The sequence below is a fragment of the Colletotrichum gloeosporioides genome (genome assembly GCF_011800055.1).
Source record: "Colletotrichum gloeosporioides strain Lc1 chromosome Unknown consensus_30, whole genome shotgun sequence".
NCBI lineage: Eukaryota > Fungi > Ascomycota > Sordariomycetes > Glomerellales > Glomerellaceae > Colletotrichum > Colletotrichum gloeosporioides.
In genome coordinates, this window is record NW_025544675.1 from 669,223 (window position 1) to 687,215 (window position 17,993).

At 52.3% G+C, this 17,993-nt stretch overlaps 6 protein-coding genes across 6 annotated transcripts; 3 read left to right on the forward strand and 3 right to left on the reverse strand.

Annotated features, from left to right (window-relative positions):
- Positions 1-1,906: 1,906 nt before the first annotated feature.
- Positions 1,907-3,869, forward strand: GCG54_00008829 (Laccase-2; the record flags this gene model as incomplete). The annotated part of the gene is made up of 4 exons (XM_045408788.1): positions 1,907-1,992; positions 2,047-2,467; positions 2,539-3,467; positions 3,521-3,869. The coding sequence occupies 4 exons, from the start codon at positions 1,907-1,909 to the stop codon at positions 3,867-3,869; spliced, it is 1,785 nt and encodes a 594-aa protein (XP_045266531.1).
- Positions 3,870-4,605: 736 nt separating this feature from the next.
- GCG54_00008830 (uncharacterized protein) lies at positions 4,606-5,432 on the reverse strand (the record flags this gene model as incomplete). The annotated part of the gene is made up of 2 exons (XM_045408789.1): positions 4,606-5,009; positions 5,057-5,432. The coding sequence occupies 2 exons, from the start codon at positions 5,430-5,432 to the stop codon at positions 4,606-4,608; spliced, it is 780 nt and encodes a 259-aa protein (XP_045266532.1).
- Positions 5,433-6,148: 716 nt separating this feature from the next.
- Positions 6,149-10,169, forward strand: GCG54_00008831 (Quinate repressor protein; the record flags this gene model as incomplete). The annotated part of the gene is made up of 3 exons (XM_045408790.1): positions 6,149-8,473; positions 8,528-8,710; positions 9,270-10,169. The coding sequence occupies 3 exons, from the start codon at positions 6,149-6,151 to the stop codon at positions 10,167-10,169; spliced, it is 3,408 nt and encodes a 1,135-aa protein (XP_045266533.1).
- Positions 10,170-10,492: 323 nt separating this feature from the next.
- Positions 10,493-11,254, reverse strand: GCG54_00008832 (PEP2-like protein; the record flags this gene model as incomplete). Its single annotated transcript, XM_045408791.1, has 2 exons — positions 10,493-11,066; positions 11,127-11,254. 2 exons carry the CDS (start codon positions 11,252-11,254, stop codon positions 10,493-10,495), a joined length of 702 nt encoding a protein of 233 aa, XP_045266534.1.
- Positions 11,255-12,754: 1,500 nt separating this feature from the next.
- On the forward strand, positions 12,755-16,546 carry GCG54_00008833 (3-dehydroshikimate dehydratase; the record flags this gene model as incomplete). The annotated part of the gene is made up of 4 exons (XM_045408792.1): positions 12,755-12,898; positions 12,964-15,074; positions 15,128-15,217; positions 15,475-16,546. 4 exons carry the CDS (start codon positions 12,755-12,757, stop codon positions 16,544-16,546), a joined length of 3,417 nt encoding a protein of 1,138 aa, XP_045266535.1.
- Positions 16,547-16,840: 294 nt separating this feature from the next.
- Positions 16,841-17,761, reverse strand: GCG54_00008834 (Pentafunctional AROM polypeptide; the record flags this gene model as incomplete). Its single annotated transcript, XM_045408793.1, has 1 exon — positions 16,841-17,761. One exon carries the CDS (start codon positions 17,759-17,761, stop codon positions 16,841-16,843), a length of 921 nt encoding a protein of 306 aa, XP_045266536.1.
- Between the last annotated feature and the right edge of the window lie 232 nt (positions 17,762-17,993).

Genomic DNA, 17,993 nt, shown 5'->3' on the forward strand with positions numbered 1-17,993 from the left:
CTTGCCATCTGTTCTCGGTCTCGCACGTTCCGACAGAGGCGCAGCTCATCCGAGCCTTTGGGACTGTCTGTCGCAGAGCCCTGCAGGATGCACGATGCACAGTGCAACCCCGTTCCGTCTCCGGGTCAACCGCCTGCCCGGTACGGAATGCAGGATCTGCTGTTTCGATCGATTTGAATTGAAAGGGTAAGAGCACCGGTTTTCGGCAGTCCAAGAACGCGCCTTAAAGGGGATTCGCCTGAGCGTCTTTCGGCGCGCTACGAGCTGAAGATGCCGACGCGGTGCGTCTTGGTGTAAGGGGGATCATCCCGGTTAGCCCTCCTAGCGCCGATCTCCCGCCCCCAACAGCAGAGGGCGATGTGAAAGTGTCCTTTTTTTGGTCACTTGAGACTGGGTTGCATTTCTTATCTTACGGATCCTTTGATGCTACCCATCAGCCCTAAACCTCGTCCTGCAGATCTTGGGCCTTTGAAGCATTGGATCAGAATGAAGCGTTTCTTGACTTGAGACTTCGACAGCGTGTTTCCAATTGTTAGTATTCCAATTACGAAATCCGATGTTCAGCTCTGCCACAACCGTATTGGGCAACACAGCTCGGACGAGAGTGTGCGAGCACTCAAGCCGCTGTGTCGCCCGGGCTGAGATGGATGCCAGAATAGCAGGCTTGCTGCACTTACGCGGGTTTGAAGGCCGAGGAAACATGGCATTTCACGGCATCTCCAAAAGAAGCGCTGACAGGTTTGGAATTATGGTATGACAGTCTGCTTGAATCATTCTAGTGCCCCCGGAAGTCCGTTTCAACGTTTCAGGGCGCCGTTCATCGTAGTCGCTCTCGGGTTCTCCACATACGTAAGTCGAACGGTATGACAGCCCATTCACGTTGCTGCACGAATGAAAGGTGCATGTTGTTGGAGTGGATTCCCTATTTCCGACGGACCCGAATACATGACCCGAATGTGTCGGGCTTGACTTTTCTTTGAGTCAGACGAAAGATCCTTCGTGCAGATACGTATTCTCAGCCGGCGGTTGAAGCGATTCCACAATCATGTAAGCGCACGAACAAACTCTAACCATTAGCAGACTCGTATCAAAAGCCTTCCCGCTACACCCGCTCTAGCTTCCAACGGCCGCTTGCCGTTCACCTGAACCCCCTTTGTGAGCCCCCTTTTGCAAGTAAGACTGGAAAATTTTGATCCGATGACGATGATTGGTAAATTCTGTTGGCTATAGCAGGCAGCGAACGCAGGGTAATTCTCAGAGGCAACCGCTGCGCGTGATGTGCAGGCGGTACCTGGCAGCTCGAAGCTTTCCGACGAACACTCTACGGCTCGGAAACCTTCATAATCTTACATCCATATTTGGAAATAATGTCAAATTTTCGTAACTCATCCAATCGACCCGGCTTCCGTCGAAAGTTACCAAACATCTGGCCCCAAATCGTCTCTACTCTCAAGCACAAGACACGAGCCTGGCGCTAAGCCACGCTAGAATATCAGGGACTACGCATGTGGCTGGCACCATTATTAGCCCACGCGCCAGGCTAGCTTAGAATCATCTGTCCTGTGCAGTAGTGCAGGCGCCGATCAGGTCAAGCTTGTTGTTCTCGTTACGGACATCGTCCAAGAATGGAGGCTCCCGAGCCGGCAGCCTGGGATGTGGGGATGGGGATCGACTCTAGAAGCCGTGAAGCCGGCATTGTGCAGTCCGGTCCCATTGAGTATCCGATCTGGACTCGAGTTATGATGAACTCGAGCCTCCTTCGAACAGGTATATAGCTCAAACATGCTCACCCCGTTTCTTGGCTTTTGGATCCATCATCAGTCACTCACTCAGGCTCTTGACTTCATTCTTTCTTTGGTCTCTACTTACATTCGTTTCTTTTGATCCACATTAGTGCGCCGCCAAGATGGTCGCCATCAAAGACCTTATGAAAGGCAGCCTTAAGTGGCTATTTACAGTCCAAGCGGCTCTGAAGCAGGACAAGACAAACGGGTACGCTACCTCAATCTTCGAATGGCAATAAACTTCGTCTAATGCTCCAAACAGAAAGTGCGTCCTCGGCACACCGAATGCCCCTAAGCTTCCGAACTTTTTGAACAACAATCCTTTGCCCAACGGCTTCCCGTGGGGCCCTCTGACAGCCGACGGCACGAACTACTACAAGCAGTGGCCCAACACTGGCGTCGTCCGCAACTACGACTTCACCGTCAGCCGAGGTGTCATTGCCCCCGATGGATATGAGCGTCAGGTCCTCCTGGTGAACGGAGCTTACCCCGGCCCCACCATTGAGGCAAACTGGGGAGACTGGATCCAGGTCACGGTTCACAACAACATTGACAACAACCCTGAGGGTACCGCCTTGCATTGGCATGGATTCCGTCAGCAGAACACCCAGTGGGAAGACGGTGTCCCTGCCATCAGCCAGTGCCCCATTGCCCCCGGCAAGAGCTACACCTACAAGTTCCAGGTATGTGTCCCCGCCACCCACGTGAGATTCTCGCGACTGTGAGATGCCCTAGTACTGACAGCTCACCTTAGGCCACCCTCTACGGAACCTCTTGGTACCACTCTCACTACTCTTCTCAGTATGCCGGTGGTCTTACCGGTCCCATCGTGATTTACGGCCCTGGAAAGTCTGCCTACGACATTGATGTTGGCCCCGTCTTCCTTTCTGATTGGTATCACAAGCAATACTTCGACATTATTGAGGATATCCTGACCCCTAACGCCTCTGGCCTGGTCTTCTCTGACAACAACCTCATCAACGGCAAGGGCAACTTCAACTGCTCCACTGTTGCTGCTGGAGACAACACCAAGTGCACCAACAATGCTGGTATCTCCAAGTTCAAGTTCCAGACCGGCAAGACTCACCGTCTGCGTCTCATCAACTCCGGTGCCGAGGGTACTCAGCGTTTCTCCATCGATGGACACACCATGACCGTCATCGCCAACGACTTCGTCCCCGTCGAGGCCTACGACACCAAGGTCGTCACTCTCGGCATCGGCCAGCGCACTGATGTCCTCGTCAAGGCCAACGCCGGCAACGCCAAGAGCTCTTACTGGATCCGCAGCAACCTCACCAGCTGCAGTCTGGCTAACCAGCCTCTCGGTATCGCTGCTCTTTTCTACGACCAGGCCGACCAGAACCAGAACCCCACCAGCACTGCCTGGAACGTTCCTGACCCCGGCAACTGCGCCAACGACGACCTCGCCATCACCAAGCCCGTCATGAAGCTCACTCCCCCCACCCCTAGCTACGTCAAGACCATGGAGATCCAGGTTACCCGCAACGCTTCTGGTATTGTTCAGTGGACTCTTGACGGCGAGGACTTCCGCGGCGACTTCAACAACCCCACCCTTCTTCAGACCAACAAGAACAACCTCACCTATGCTGCTGACTGGAACGTCAAGAACGTCGCCAACAACGGTAGCGTTCGTGTTATTGTCAGCAACAACAGCCCTGCAGCGTAAGTCTCGCCTTATACTCTCTAGAATCAACTTGAAACTAATGAGTTCTTAGTCACCCTATGCATCTTCACGGCTTCAACATGTACATCCTCGCCGAGGGCGATGGCCTGACCTGGGACGGAACCATCACCAACCCCACCAATCCCCAGCGTCGTGACGTCCAGCAGGTCCGCGCCAACGGCCACATGGTCATGCAATTTGACGCCCAGGAGAACCCTGGTGCCTGGCCCTTCCATTGCCACATCGCTTGGCACGCCTCTGCTGGTCTCTTCTCTCAGTTCATCGTCCAGCCCGACAAGATCAGACAGTTCCAGATCCCCTCCAAGGTTGATCAGGTCTGCAAGGACTGGAGCGCCTGGACCAGCCGCAACATCCCCGATGTCATTGACAGCGGTCAGTAAGGGGCTAATTCTTACTTCTTGTTCATATGTACCGATCTGTTTGTAATTCTCTTTTTCATTTCGTTTAGGCATTGCGAGCTTTAGATCTTGCATTTGGCGGGCCCACTGTATTTAAGTCGTGGAGAGCATCCATAGCATTTTCAATAAGAGTACATACTCTCCCAAATCCCATGTCCTTACTGACATTACGAGATGTCCTTGCTATAGAATTTTTCAAGTGATCCTAGAATCCGTGTCGCATCAGTCTCAGTATGAGAAGAAATAGATTATGACAGGTGTAATATCTGTCATATATAGTCACACAAAAGAGTCTTACTGCCCGGGCGGACACTTCTAGGTATCTGGGCAGATGACTATTAAATTGGTCTAGTATTTTGGTTTATATTAATAAAACTTAATCACTAACGCCCCTGTCGCAACCCTGTCGTCCCTGATGTCCCTGTCGTACCTGATGTCCCTGTCGTGCCTGTCGTCGATATTATCTATGTCCCTATTGTCGTCGCTGTCGTTATCGTTGTTATCCCTGTTATCGTTTATGCCTACTACCCGCCCGAATAGCATGATTCCACATAAAATTACATTTCAGCACAGTTTGGTGTACGACAAGCCTCAAGTTGTTGTGCCCCCGCCCCTAATCATGTACTACAAGTACATTCATGACGCCTCTCTGCCTGCATCATTCAAAGCCGAAATGCTCCTAGAAATATTTCCGTCGGGCCCTTTTTAATTCTGAGCCTCATACCCCGTTCAAGTCCTGCACAAGGCTCGCGATGCTGTCTTGGAACAAGAGCATAGCGTAAGCCCTGTGAAAGACAAGTGCAAACTCTGGGCCAAAGGGCTTGTTCACAGTAGGATTGCATGACAAGCTCTCGAATACCACCCGAATTACGTCCGATCGATTCGAGTCTCGTATAACACTGAACCTATGAGCCCCTGCAAATCGACCTTGGTCGCTGCCGTAGGCGAAGTCGATGCTGCTCCTCGTACTGGGACCGTCCCCAGCGTCCTTGTCCTCGTATTGAAGCTCAATGTTGCAGACTTGAAACGCGCCAAACAACAGCGAATGCAATGTAGGAAGCTTGAAGGAAGAAATCCCCGAAACTGTCCAGACTCTCTGAAGCTCGGAATTTGCCCCCAAGCCTTTTTGATAATCAGCTATATTCGGAAGACAAAACATCCCAACTCACCTTCGAACCCAGTGAAATCCCGCCCGATGGCTGCCAGCACTATCCTCTCTGGCGCAAAGACTTTACCACCGAAAAAGCCGTGGGTAAAGGCCGCCAAGATCCGCTCGTCTGTTACTTCTCTTGCGTTCTTCGGTAAAGTCAAGTCCACGTATCGTGAGTCGGATGTCGAGACATGGTCTCTCGGGTTGACAATATCTTTAATGGTCGACGATTGGCGATATGCATCGGAGATGTCGCCTTTGCTAACAATTCGACTTCTGTCGACGACGCGTGTCTGGCCGTACACTTCCCATGCGTGTTTGAGGGCGAATACAGCTGGAACGGCGGCCACAATGCCAACCATGCTCCTGGCGCTTATTATATGCGTTGAAATCATTTTTGCAAGTCAATTCCCCTTTAATTCGTGAATGAAAAGGCGTTGAGGATGACAGGATTCAGCTGGAGCGATATTTCACAATTATGGTAACCATACAGTATTCGCGAGTTTCTCCGTCACACACCCGACTCTGCCCGTGTCCGGTCAGCACCGGCGTCCTTTCGTTCTAGCGTCTTGTTTCTGGGCATTCAAAGGCTGTTAATCAGGTTTCCAGGCAAATACAGCACGCACGTTTTCAAGAACAGGCACATCGGAACGACGTGCAAATCATCACAAGAAAAGCCCACGATCGGGAGCAGGCATGATGCCAAGTGTGGTTTCTTCCGTATCGGTTCAACGGACGGGTCGGGTCCCGGCAGGCGGCGGCTAAGTTCTTTTCCGCTCATCGGTGACTTGGCCCGGGCCCCGCCCCCACTAAAGAAACATCCGGGACGCTTGCCGCCACATGCCGTATCGATTTTCCTCCTCGACGTCAAATGTCGTAGGAGCAGACGTGAACACCAACTTTTCCCATAGCACCGCGTTCAATGTTTTTCCGAGGCCTTGATCACTTGTCTTGTGTAAGCGACGTGTCGCACATCAGGACTGGGTGCTAGGGCGGTCAACGATGCCGCGACGACGACCGAAGCCGACACCATCTCCCGACGTGGCCCGACTCTTTTGAACGGTCGACTGTCTCTCGCGAGGCCAGTGTGCTGGAAATCATCTGAAGAGCCATGTCTAATTCATCGTCGTTCGTGTCCACATCACCAGGGACGTCCGCTTGTCATGGCTTCAGCGACAACACCAGTCTAGGGATGTCGCCCCCTCAGTCCTCGCCCCCGACGCCCTGGCGCGGCTTCAGTCCCCGCGCCAAGGGCTACAATCCGGACGCATCCATTGCTCTGGTAGGAATTCGTGGGACTGGAAGATCGACTTTGGCAGTCATGGCATCCGGCGCGCTCGGATTCCGTCTCCTCGACGCAGATCAGCATTTCTTCCAGGTAACAGGTCTTTCGCGGGCGGCTTACAAGGCGGAACACGGTGCTGTGGAATACCGGCGAGAGGAGTTGAGATTGATGAGGACGATGCTATTCGATAACCCAACAAGAGCCGTCATTGCGTGCGGGCCTGGAGCTGTGGAGGGTACAGGCCAGACATGGCTATCTGAGTACGCCCAGACCCACCCAGTCATCTACGTCCTACGAGACGCCGAGGAAATCAAAAGACATCTACGGGTATGGGATACAGAAGCCATCAGCCGCTTGATATACTTGAGCGGGCCCACACACAGGTCGCTCTCTAATTTCGAGTTCTACAACATCTCGGACAGCTACGGCCAGATAGCTGATCATGCTTCTGGATCTGGGCAGCAGTCTCCCAGATCACTAGCCCTCAAGCGGGTAGAGCACGACTTTCTTGAACTGCTGTTCCGCATCACCAACCGCGACCATCACGAATCAGGATTGTACCACGTTAGCCATGGCACGCCAGCGTTAGCTCCAGAACACAGACCTTTCACCTACTCCCTGACGTTGCCGATGATGGATGTGGACAACGCAGGACCTTTGCTTCGAGACATCAACACAACGGCTGATGTTGCAGAGCTGGTGATATCACTACGAGAGATGCGGACCAGATCATCCAACTTTGATGAGCCGATGGCCAATTTTATCAGCCGGCAGTATTATGCTGTCAAGCGATACACACGTCTCCCTGTAATATACAACGTTCAATTTGACGACTCCTGTCCGCGACAAGACCTAATCTACTATCTCCGCCTCATCGATCACGGCCTTCGACTCGCACCGGAGTATCTTTGCGTGGACTTGAGCTGTGGCGAGCAGATTCTCAAAAGCATCATTGCCGCCAGAGGAACGGCGAAGATCATCGGACAATATACCGATAACACGGTCTTAGAACACGGCTGGGACAACCCAGCACTCACAGCCCACGCACAACTTGCGGAACGCTTGGGTTGCGATATCGTACGAATATGCCGAGAAGCTGAGTCGACAACAGACAACTTTGCGGCCAAGTACTTCATTCAGAGCAAGTCAGCAGACTTTAAGATACCACTCATCGCCTATAATACCGGTCGCCTGGGGCGAATGTCCTGTTACTTGAATCAGGTATTCTCACCAGTAACCGACCCTCTGCTGAGGTCCATCACCTCATCACCTTTGAACGATACACTTCTCACCATCCAGGAAGCCCAAAAGGCTCTATACTCTTCTTTCCTCCTGGACCCCATGTATTTCGGCATCTATGGCATCAATGTGCTGCAGAGTCTATCGCCGGCAATGCATAACGCTGCATTCGAATCATGCGGAATGCCTCATGAGTACAAAATCTTTCAGCACCCTACAGTTAACCACTTGAGACACCTGATATCGGACGAGAACTTTGGAGGAGCCAGTATCACTGCCCCGTTCAAGAAGGAGGTATTTGCACTGGTAGACCTGACAAGCCCCGAGGCGCAGGCTATTGGTGCCGTCAACACATTGATACCTCTCCGGTCAGCAAGCATCGACTCTCTGATCGACAGAAACAGAACGGGCCCCGTTGCGGCTCTTTATGGAGACAACACCGATTGGATTGGTATTCATACATGCATACGCCAGCATCTTTCCCCGATCAATGGTGTGAAAAGGCGAACGACAGCCCTCGTGGTCGGGGCAGGCGGTATGGCGCGGGCTGCGATGTACGCTCTGCTTCGTCTAGGGGTCCGGAACATATTCATACACAACAGGACGCTCAAGCATGCCGAGGAGATGCTCAGGCACTTCCAAGGGTATTGCTCCAAAAATGGGAGAGGAGGTCAATCGCGGTCGTCGTCCCGAAGCTCAGCGAACAGCGCGGAAGGAACACCCGACAGTACCACCGACATTACTGCCATGAGTTTGCTCTCGTCCAAGTCAGACCCTTGGCCAGAGAGCGTTGATCGACCTACTATCATCGTTTCCTGCATTTCGACGTTTGCAAAAGACGGCCAGCCATCTGCAGACACGAGTCTTCCCGCGGACTGGCTTGCTAGCCCGACGGGAGGTGTTGCCATTGAGGTGAGCATGTCCTGCAAGTTCTGATGATTGACCAACTTCTGACATCGTGTGCAGCTATCGTACATGCCGTTGGAACCGCCCTTACTAAAGCAGGTTCGCGAAATGAGCGATCAAGGTTGGATCGCTGTTGACGGACTGAAGGTTCTCCCGGAACAGGGAATCAAACAGTTTGAGCTCTTTACTGCTCGGAAAGCACCCGGGAACATCATGAGAGACGAAATTTTGAAAGCATATAAAGTAAGAGGCGGTAATGGAGCTGAGTGAGCACTGTACATCGGACGGAAAACTAGACGATCAAGATACCAGTATCAATGCATGAATGAGACGATGAATTCCATACAGATGATGCCGTCTCTTGGAGGCTCTATTATCATCGAGTCGCGAATGAAGGTCTTGCGTCACGGAATGAGCAAAATTCTCGGGTGACGCTTGTAATCGAATTATTGAATTCACGCTCCAGGTCTGTCGTGATTCTTTTGGAATACAATATGAAACTCTTCGCTGATGTCGAATAACACGTCACCTGAGTTGATGTCATGTGGAAATGGCGGAAGATGTCTCTTCCGTTGTAGCAAGTAAGACTTCCCCCGTCAAGGGTCTCGGCGGATGATAGTATGACTTGGCTCGCGGCCATCTCCTTCCAAGAATCCAACTCGCCCTCGTTCAGCTTCCACCTTATGATTTGAGAGCTTGCTGTGAGTTTTTGAACAAGCGCTAGCAGTATCTTGTTGGTCAGTATCCGGCAACAACCTACTGGCTCTTGCCCATCATGAACTCAGATGTCTCTTCCCGTGAGGGACCAACGAAGAACTTTTTCATATTCGGGCATAATATCTCCCATACTCTTTCTCCAACGCTGCACAACACTGGTTTCAGGGAGCTCGGCCTACCTCATCACTACCAGATCCACCAGACAGTCAGCGTGGATGACACAATCAAAGACATCATCCAACGAGACGACTTTGGCGGCGCCTCCGTCACGTTCCCTCACAAGCTTCAGATCGGGAGACTGCTAGACTCGGTGACCGACTTCGCCGACAAGATCGGGGCCGTGAACACCGTTGTCGTCGACACTGACCCGACATCCGGGGAGCGACGGTTGGTCGGCGATAATACCGACTGGCATGGAATCAAGAGATGCATAGCGAAGAGCGAACTTCAGGATTTGCAGTCGTCCGCTGCTTTGGTGCTAGGCGCTGGTGGAGCAGCCCGTGCTGCCTGCTTTGCAATCCAAGAGCTTGGGATTTCAGAAGTTCTCATCGTCAACCGCACAGCATCGAAAGCCTACGATATGGCGATCAACTTCCCAGGAATCAAGGAATCTCATGTATTTGAGACTTTGGAGGAGGTTGTCGCAGACAGACAAAGACTTGGTGCTTCTATCAAACCGCTCCGAGTTGTAGTCGCCTGTGTCCCGGCTGATGACCTGGGGTCGGAGAAAGTCCCCGCGGCGCTGTTCTCTGGGGCTGACTCGGGGGTTCTTGTGGAGATGGCCTACCGACCTCAGGTCACAGGAATGATGTTCGTGGCATCTCTACACAAAGGCTGGAGGGTATTCAGAGGTGTTGATGTCTTGGAGGAGCAAGCCTATGCGCAGTTCGAGCTGTGGACGGGGAGAAAGGCGCCTGTGGAGGTGATGAGGGCGGCAATGCAGGCGAAGATTGAGGAAAATGAGCAAGCAACTTCCTCGAAGTAGAATTAGACGATATTTAGACAATCGGTGCGTGCTCATAGAACTAGACATTTGCTATTCGGGCGGATATTAGTTGTAGATGATGATAGTGACGACAGGGACGACTGGAAATGACAGAAATTGCGACGATAGGGGCAATAAATATCAGAAATGATTCCGGATAGCAAAATTCTTCAAGGACCAGAACGAACGCACATCTTACTCGGGTGCGACGTGTCACGTTGTCTTGTACCCATAACGTTCATTTCGGAGGTGATCTGGAACGGCAGGTGGAATCTCTCTATCCGTGCATCAAACTTTAGGGGATTAAGTCTCATAGGTCTATTTTAAATATCGATATTCTTGCCATCAAGCCAGTCCTTTGCTTGCCAGTAAAGCAGATCGTGTTTCTCGAGATTCCGAGTGCCAACATGTCGACGATGGCCTGGTAAATCCAGCAATACCTCAACGCCCATCGTAAGCTCTTGGAAATAAGCAAGATACTTGTATCCGGGAGGATATTTTGATAGCTTTTCCTCGTCTATCTTGGGGAACTTCGCCGGGTTCGTCGGTATCACTTTGTCCTTCTCGTACCAGTGCCTCACAAGGCGCGCACCCCAACGGTCGCCCACCTTCTCAAAGAAAAAGCAGAAGCGACAGTCTGCCTCGACATCAAACTCCGTACCGTCGAAATCGAAACGCTGCGTGATAGTCGCTTTGAGTTTGGTGACAGCACGAGTGGCCTCTGGGTTGATGTCTGTGCTGCAGCCGTGGCACCGGTGCATGATGAATGCCCCTTTATCCATTCCTGCCTTCGACGCCGCGATGAAGTCTGTGAAGGGAACTCGACCGGACCAAGTCGTGTAGACGTATGCGCCCGGATGAAAAATCGACTCGAAATTTTCCCATTCGCAAGCATCTCTGCAGGGGAATTACAGGTTAGAACAGGGATTGACTAGCGTTGGTCATTGAGCTTCATACCTGTAGGATGGCCAACCCTCCGCAAGCTCTCTCAGTTTTAGCCTCTCCAAGACGAGGTGGTCTGGGCCATTGTTGCGAATAGCATTCTGAGGGCGTGAGCCGGCTGGGAGGCTGTGCAGATCGGTCATTTTGAGAACGATGTCAGATTTGCGAGTTGAATAGTTTTCGAGGTATTCAAAAACCAATGCCACCCAGAATATTTTGCGGAGGACGCAGATAGCTTCAAATGTTAGCCTAGCATTGCAACAAGCAATGTTAATGGTGCCTCGCTGCTCGGCAGCATCGGATGAAGCCTTTGCCGCTCAGTGTCCCCGCGCTGCTTCCCCGCGTCCCCGCGTGAGGGGTAGATGGGGAAGCACTGTCTGTCTTTCACGTCAGGTTATTATTATTTTGCAGCCTTGATACCAGCAGAAAGATCTCTCCATAGTGAGGAAACCACTTCATTAGGCATGTGTTGCGGCAGCTTGGCCGTGGTTGTTGTTGTTGGGCCAGCTCGGTCTTGGCTCGGATGCCGGAGCCGAAGATCGGCGCCCTGAAGTGAAAACAGGCAGTGCCGGTATACTTGGTATGCTTGCATCACTATCTTTCTCCCTGCATAAGTCGTAGCTCTGTCCAATTTCTGTTCAGGAGAGATCTCGAATTGCCAGTTCTGACACCAATCAGACAATGCCAGCGTACTCTTGTGATTATGTTGTTGGTGACAAAACTGGACTTCTAAAAGACCAAGAACCATGACGTGCGGATAGACTTGTGCTGTTCGTGAGCCTGGTTTATTTACCTATGCTGGATACATGACTCTGGAACCAGCAAAAGATGGCGACCACTCATACCTGTAGCGTCTGGGCTCGATTTGTCCCAGTGATTTCATCCCATCTTCGCTGAGAAAGTCGCCGACACATTGTTCTCGACGCGGAGTATGCGGACATAATTTGGCGTCAAGTGGAGATTGCTGACACTATCGGCCTATTTCTCCGTCAAGCGAAACCCCCTGCGAACAGCACGTAGCACGCCTTCGACGAATCACTGACCCGCGTACAAATGCTTATTCAAATCAGTAAGGTGTAGCCGTGATTACATATCTCAAAATAGGCCAACGTAAGCGACGACTCGTTAGACTGTTGAGCACAGACGGCGGAGGAGGGCGGCAAAGATCTTAGCCGCCCACCCACGTTTATTGAGATACCCGCAGTATCTACACATTCATGCCAAAAAGGTCCATTATGCGCACTTCAGGGTATAGTGTAGCAGGGCCTGCCTCCCATAGCGAAACCGAGGCTCTAATCAGGGCTTGGTTTGAGTAAGGGACTGTCTTTGATTGAGAGCTGGTTCGTCCAATGAAACTTTGCATTCTCAAACCCAGTCTTTCTAGCAGTATCCTCGATAAACGGCACCCCCTTTAATGCAATTGAGTCCGATTCAGGTCAAGTGGACCTTAGACACTAGCAGCCTCCCGTCTTGCATCTTCCTGCCCATGGCAACATGCCCGTCGTCCCCATTATGACGATTTGGTGCTCTTCCGCTTTTCGATGGACTTGATCACAAAATTTGATGTCAGCTTTGTAGCTGCGCGCAGCATGTCACAATGAGTCCTCCCCGCCGGCACCGGACTTCCGCAGGTGACGATGATCATGAGCGACCTACCAGCACTCGAAAGGCGAAACGAGCCAGGACAGATGGTGAAGAGTCCGACGATGCAACAGCCCATGGCAAAACTCGAATGCGAGTCACGCGAGCCTGCAACGAGTGTCGAAAACGAAAAGATCGTTGCGATGGTGGCCGTCCAGAATGCCGACCATGTCTAGACGCAGGGCGTTCTTGCAGCTACAACCCACCGAAGAAACGTGGTCTTCGAACCGGCTATGTCCGGGCCTTGGAAATTCTCTTGGGCATGATTTTCAGCTCGATAGACGAGTCTGATTCCTGGATCTCTGCTTTGCTCGATGGTCAAGGCTGGAAGCCGCCCTTCCGTCTGGCAGCCATCGGGCCCACCCTGGTCGAGGATGGAGACGCCTGCGAGGGATTCGTGGACGCCTGGAGAAAGACAGAAGTGCTGAAACATATCGAACAGTGGCTCTCTGTTGCGGAACCATTAGAAACCGACAATGACGGCAACCCCGACAAATCATTTGAGTCCCGAGTTAAAGAAGCTATCCCTCTAATAACAAAGATCCGGGGCGAACAGGAGAGCCAGAACAGCGCGACAATTGACATAGCAAGTCCTATGAACACGAGCACTACCTCCCCAGCGCGGAACCCTAGCCAAGATATCGTCACAATCCCTAGCACATCTGACTCCATTACACAAGACGCCGAGAACAACATCAACTCAATTCTGATGGCCACTCAAGTCTTCTCGCCCTTGAGGGATACGACAATGCGACAAGAGTCTTTGTCTCGGCCCCAGTCTGGACGCTCGGAGCTTCCCGACAACTGGTCCATCTTGTTGGATACCTATTTCTCGAACACGCACTCCTGGCTTCCGATCTTCCAAAAGCACGAAATTCTGAGGCTTGCGTACGTGCTGGAGAGTCGCGATAACCGTTCGAGTACAGCCGACTCGATGTCGCACGGAGATCGATGCTCCCTATGGGCGGTACTGGCATACTCTTCACACCTATCCAAGACCGAGGAGCACAGCACAAGTGCGGTAGCCCTACACGCTAGGACAAGGCATCTTCTCGGCGAAAAGTTGGAAAAATACGAGCTGGGACATATCAGAGCTCACATGATTCTCGCATTGTTGCACCTGAGTCGCGGCGACAAAACGGCCACATGGCTTGCCGCTGGGAAAGCAACGTATGCCGCCGCAGCCCTTCTCTTAGCCCCCGATACGACGACTGCAACGCAAGGCCAACTTGACGAGGGCTCCAAGAGGACTTTGGCATGCTGCTTTGTATTAGAAACTATGGTCGCCAGTTGGTTAGGTACGCGGCCGTACTTCAAGCGTTCGGATCTCGCCAAAGTTGGCACGCTAGCGACAGACTCTATGGAAGAATGGGAACCATGGCAGATGAGGGATGGACAAGGCCGCACATTCCACTCACACCACAGCCCGGGGCATATAATCAGCACCTTCAACCATCTTGTTCAACTCGCCGTGTTCCTCAACGACCTCCTAAGACTGCGCAATCAAGATGGCGAGAATGAGCGAATCCGCAAGCTGGATCGAGCTCTGAAAAGCTGGAGTCAGCAGAACAACCCTCAATGTCAAACATCTTCCGGAGCAGAGGCTTCGCCGCAGATGTTCAATCTGCAGCTCATGTATGCTGGCATCTTCGAGGCCGTGAGAACGGAACATCTACGACTAGCAGGAGACCGTCCTAGCTTTGACATTAATGGCAGTTATGGACGGATGGAAGAGCAATGCAGACTTTTGGAACAACGCATGAGGTCTATGGGAAATTTTTCTACACCCCCAACCGTTGTCATTCTTCTTTGCTGGTTTGAGAGATCGGTGGATTCTCAAGTCAGGGTTCAGAATCACGCCAGGATGAGAATGCAACTTCAGACGTTGCGGGTGTGCATCTCCACGACAATCGAAAGCTACCTTCAGACCCAAACGCCCCTGAAAGATACTCATGAAAGCGCATCGAATCTCTTTAATGCTGGTAGCATGTCCAATTCCTTCGCTCAGTCGAGTGGACAGTCGACCCAGTCGGCCGTTCATCTGGGGTTTGCAACTCCCGCCAGCTCCGGCCTATCTACCCAGTCTCGAGAATCAAACCCTTCAATCTTCCAAGGGCTGGGCGACCCATACAATCGCAACTCAGCCAAAAACACGCCAATGGGCCAGAGCAATCTCTTAACGACTCAGACTCAAGGGCTCATGTCTCAGCCACCGTCGATGGGTCCAGATATGAACATCGATCCTCTATTAGATGCTGTTTCGGCGGAAATGGACGACAATGAGCTTTTCCAAAGCTTAGCTAGCTTGGACTCGGCAGATTGGTCAGTACCTCCCGCCAAGATTATCTTCCGTCTTATCCCTGACAAGTCCGTAGGTCCACAAATCCTCCCGAGTTCATGGAGCACCTTGGCATCCCACGGGGCATTGCTTCAGATCTGCAATCATTCTTTGACAAGGACCCCGGGTGAGATCTTCAGGCCGCTTTTGCTATCGACGAAACTCCCCACGGGGTATTTACCTTAAGCGCCCTCCAATTGACCGGCATTGAAGCCGGCCCCGCGGGATACGTCAGTGAGGGGCCGGTACAAGGCTCTGCCGCCCTGTGACATCAACCAACCTGACCTTACCCGCCCACGCCACACAAGTCCACCCTGGTCATTGGTAACCCAAAGGGTCCAACATCGACTGAACACACACAGCACACGAACACCATCACCGAAGATCAACCTTCACCTGCTCCAACCAGAAATCTCCGCCCAACATCACCATGGCCGAATTCCGTCCTGCCCTGCTCTCTGCCTCCCTAGGTCGTGCCTGGCTTCATGACTTCGACAAGAAGGTAGCTGAAGCCGCCAAGCATGGCTTTGAGGGCATTGAAGTATTCTACGAAGACATCGAGTATCTTGCAAAGAAGCTCCACGATACCGACGAGCCGACCACCGACCACCTCCTCGCCGCCACAACCCACATCCGCAAGGTCCTCGATGGCCTGAAGCTGACCGTCATCGGCCTACAACCGTTCCTATTTTACGAAGGCCTACTAGATCGCGAACAGCACGCCCGCCTAATTGAGAAGATCAAGGTGTGGTTCAAGCTCGCCAAGATCCTCGGCACGAACACGATCCAGATCCCAGCCAACTTCCTTCCCGCGGAGAAGCTGACGGGTGACATGGACGTCATCGTCGGTGACCTCGTCGAGCTCGCGGACTTGGGGTTAAAAGAAGACCCACCGATTCGATTCGCATACGAGAGTCTCTGCTGGAGCACTCACATTGATACATGGGAAAAGTCCTGGGAGGTTGCCTGTAAAGTCGACAGGCCGAACTTTGGTTTGTGTCTCGACACGTTCAACATCGCCGGCCGTGTGTGGGGAGACCCAGCGTCTCCAACGGGCAAGACCCCCAACGCCGATGCCGATCTCAAAGAGTCGTTGGAGAGATTATTGCGGGATGTCGATTTGGCGAAAGTGTTCTACATCCAGGTTGTCGACGCAGAGCGTATGGAGTCTCCTTTAGTCAAAGGTCACCCATTCCACGTTGATGGCAACCCGGCGCGGATGAACTGGTCTCGGAATGCCAGAGCGTATATCTATGAAACAGATAGAGGGGCTTACCTACCGGTGGAAGAGGTGGCTCGGGTGCTAATCGAGAAACTTGGATATAAGGGATGGGTTTCAATGGAGCTGTTCTCGAGGACCATGTCAGAAGAGGGTGAAGGGGTACCGGCAGATCATGCTCGCAGAGGCATCGAGGCATGGAAGAAGTTTGTTCAGCGATTGGAGTTGAACAAATGAATACGAAAGTAGCAAACAATGCACCAATTCCCTCCTATGATACGACGACAAAGACCAAGACGAGACAGACGACAGTGAAGATAGCGAGCAGTTAAGAAAATTAGTCGCTCTACCCTAGGGGAAATAGGGGATCACTCTCTGAGATCCATTACAGCTTTCATTGGTGATGCCGCTGCATTCCGAAGACTCAGTCGCTAGCCAGATTTCTTTCTGCAATGTCTCTTGTGCTGCAAATTTAGGAGCAATCATTCTGGCGAGGTTCAATGAGCGGCCAAAAAGCGCATCCCATTTAGACTAAAAGTTGATCCCCGGGCTCTTATCGGCAGCCTCCAAGAGAACTTTCCAAGCGCCCTCCCCATCCAGCTTCTTTACCCTCTCCTCTCCAGCCCAAAGTTTCCATTGCTCCTCAATCTGGTACCCAATTACGTGAGTGCCCTCTACACAGGGCCACCCAAGAGACTCCGCCAACTTGATCGTCCGCGTTCTCCTTGGCTTGAAGCACATGTCCAGCAAAACACCCTTCTCGGGTCTGGAGAGAAAGTCTTCCAGCGAGTCCCTCACCGCAAGCTCAGAAGTAGACTTGGGCTCAAAATCCGGCACCGTTCCGACAACGTAGTATGGCGTCTCGAGCTTCTTCGATTCCCCCGCCGTGACGTGAATTATCCTCGGCGCCGGGGACAGACGTTGCGAATCGCGGATCAAATCGCTGACCTCTCCATCATCTCTGTTCAGGACGTAGATGACAGAGGCCTTGAAGTGGGTGTGCAGAGCAAAAACAGCCGCGCGACTCGCGCCACCCGCGCCGATGATGAGCGCAGGCTTGTTCAGGACTGGTCCCGGCTGGGACCCCTTTTCAAGCAAACAGCCTTTGACTCCGAGCCAGTCTGTGTTCGTACCACGCAATTTCTGTGCATCCGTAGGGTCACGGTACACATTGTTGCAAGCACCGATGGTCTCGGCCAGGGTATCGAGCCCATCAAGCCTGGGCATGATGGTGTTTTTGTAGGGCATCGTGACAACCAGACCCGCCGTGGATTCTTTCCGAGCCAGCTCGAGAAGATCTTCAATTGTTGCACATTCAGTCGCGAAGAACGTCCATGGCAAGTTTAGTGACTTGGCTATGGCATTGTGCATTGGTGGGGCGATGGAATGGCCGACGCCAATCCCAACAAGATGGAGGGTCTTTTCTTCGGAAGTCGGCGTACTGGATGCCATGGTGTACTCAATTATGATCAAAGGAAATATTCTCGAAACAACACTTTGACTACAGACATCAGAATATCCTACATGGAGGAAGCCTTCCGGATCGCATCTGAAGTAGCCTCACACGGCCGGAGCTGTAAACTCTACAGCGGCTTGGGCCGGAGAAGATCTTTGCCGCCACCAGCCTAGGCATCCTGGCCCAGCAGTCGCCACGTCAAGCACCTCATCATTCTGCCGCTTTCTC